General features: G+C 36.6%; 1 protein-coding gene across 1 annotated transcript; it reads left to right on the top strand.

The window, feature by feature from the left end:
• Positions 1-220: 220 nt before the first annotated feature.
• Positions 221-1655, top strand: LOC104894976 (light-inducible protein CPRF2). The gene has a single exon (XM_010681366.4). The coding sequence runs from the start codon at positions 264-266 to the stop codon at positions 1131-1133; it is 870 nt and encodes a 289-aa protein (XP_010679668.1). The 5' UTR covers positions 221-263; the 3' UTR covers positions 1134-1655.
• The last annotated feature ends 298 nt before the right edge of the window (positions 1656-1953 follow it).

The raw sequence follows: 1953 nt of genomic DNA, 5'->3' as shown, positions 1-1953 counted from the left end.
AAAAGCAGGGTTATTTCGTCTTTGTGATTTATAACCGGCCCCACTTTAGTACTCATAAGTGGCACTTGACTCAAAAGTAATGCACTTCTACCCAATTCTAGACCAAATTACCCTTTCACTTCCACACAATGTGGAACCCACGACAAAAACTTTTGCTTTCTTGGCTCCTCAATTTTGTCCATAAATATTGCTCACTTACAATTCCTTTCTCCCCTTTTCCTCTTCTTCCATCCCACCCCCTACCTATAAGCTCTCATACCGCCATGTTGTCCGCTGTCCTCCCATCCGAGTCCCTGCTTAGCAATGGCAACAATAATCCCTTGTTCGCCTTTAGCGGCGGGTTTACTCCGTGGGAGAATCTCGAATCTTTTTTCACTTCCAATGATCATAAAGATAATGATCAGTCTAAACCAAAATTAGGTTGTTACCATGCCGATTTTGGTTTAGGTTCAGAAAGTCCAAACCTGACCCGTTACCATGTCAATTTTGACTTAGGTCTCGAAAGTCAAAACAAAATGTCACCTTGTTTTGACGAATCGAATCTAAGTCGTTACCATGCCTTTTCAGAAAGTCCAAACCAAAAATCACCTTGTTTTGACGAAACTAACCTTGATCGTTACCATGTTGGTTCCGATTTAGGTTTGGATAGTCCAAACCAAAAATCACCTTGTTTCGGTGAAATAAGCCCTGATGATAACCGATTAGACAAAAACTCACTCCTTACTCTTTCGAGTTCTAGTTCTGGTTCTGATGACCCGAGCCCAAATCGAAATGGTTCAAGTTCAAAGACGTGTATTGACGAGCGGAAGCGTAAGCGAATGAAATCAAACCGAGAATCAGCCAAAAGGTCTCGCATGCGGAAACAAAGACACCTAGAAAATCTAAGGAACAATGCAAACGAACTTAAAATCCAAACTCGGGAGCGCTCCAACCACTTACGGCTTATAAATCAGCAAATCCAATTTATAAGCATAGAAAACGACCGACTCAAAACCGAGTCAATTATCCTCCAAAGGAAATTACTTCAACTTGGCCAAATTTGGCAATATCAACAACTTCAACGACAATGTTCAAACCATCATCCATCACTACAATCAGCATCCTCAATTGCGGCCATGCAAATAATAAATTGACTTTATAATTAATCAAAGTAATCACTATTATTTCATGTTCGATCTACAATTAGTTAAAAGAATTCAAAGGCTAAGCAAATCATCAATATCTATAGATGAATTAATAAATATATAGACATTTGATGATCATGCTAATAAATAAAGTGGAACAAGTGTGATTAATTATATGAGGCAACTAATAGATTTATGCTCTATCTATTCTCTCTCTTTATATATGTAGAATTTAAGAGATTAGAGTAGTTTTTTTTTTTTTTTTTTTTTTTGTTTACTCCATTGATGGGATATTTTTTCCAATTTCCTGTTAAGATATGGAGAATTCTCTTTTGTAAAGAAGTAAAGTTGGTGAGTGGTGTTTGGTTTATGATTAGCAAAAAAACTTTTGGACTTGCGTGTTATTTTTTTTTTCTTTGGTTACTTTCCTTAGCTTTATAGATTTACCAATCCACTTGCTATATGTTATTCTCAAGTTAAGATTAACTCAAATAAAATGTGGGTTATTACTTAATATAAGTAATATTGATAGATCTTTATTGTAGTTTAATCTTACTATACAAATTATTCGAGCTTGGGAAAGGACATGATACTGCTTCACTGATCTCAGGGGCTATGAAGATTAGGCCAAAAAAATAACCATATGTCATATAAATACGACAAAGTAGAGATTAAGAAAGCTAAACACCATCTATTTAATAGAGTGGTGACACGGAAGCCAAGGTGCCCACCACTAATATGGTCGGTCGAAAAGCAAAGTATCTAACACCCAATGATTGGTTGCCTACTATCCTAATAAAGACGATTGCTGACCTACTGGGCCACTGCC

Source organism: Beta vulgaris, chromosome 6 (assembly GCF_026745355.1).
Source record: "Beta vulgaris subsp. vulgaris cultivar EL10 chromosome 6, EL10.2, whole genome shotgun sequence".
In the NCBI taxonomy this organism is placed as follows: domain Eukaryota; kingdom Viridiplantae; phylum Streptophyta; class Magnoliopsida; order Caryophyllales; family Amaranthaceae; genus Beta; species Beta vulgaris.
Note: the sequence above shows the minus strand (reverse complement) of the source record. Positions and strands in the feature narration are given on the sequence as shown.

What these genes read in the sequence shown, in the direction of transcription:
- LOC104894976 (XM_010681366.4), top strand. Translation starts at nt 264, where the DNA reads ATGTTGTCCGCTGTCCTCCCATCCGAGTCCCTGCTTAGCAATGGCAAC.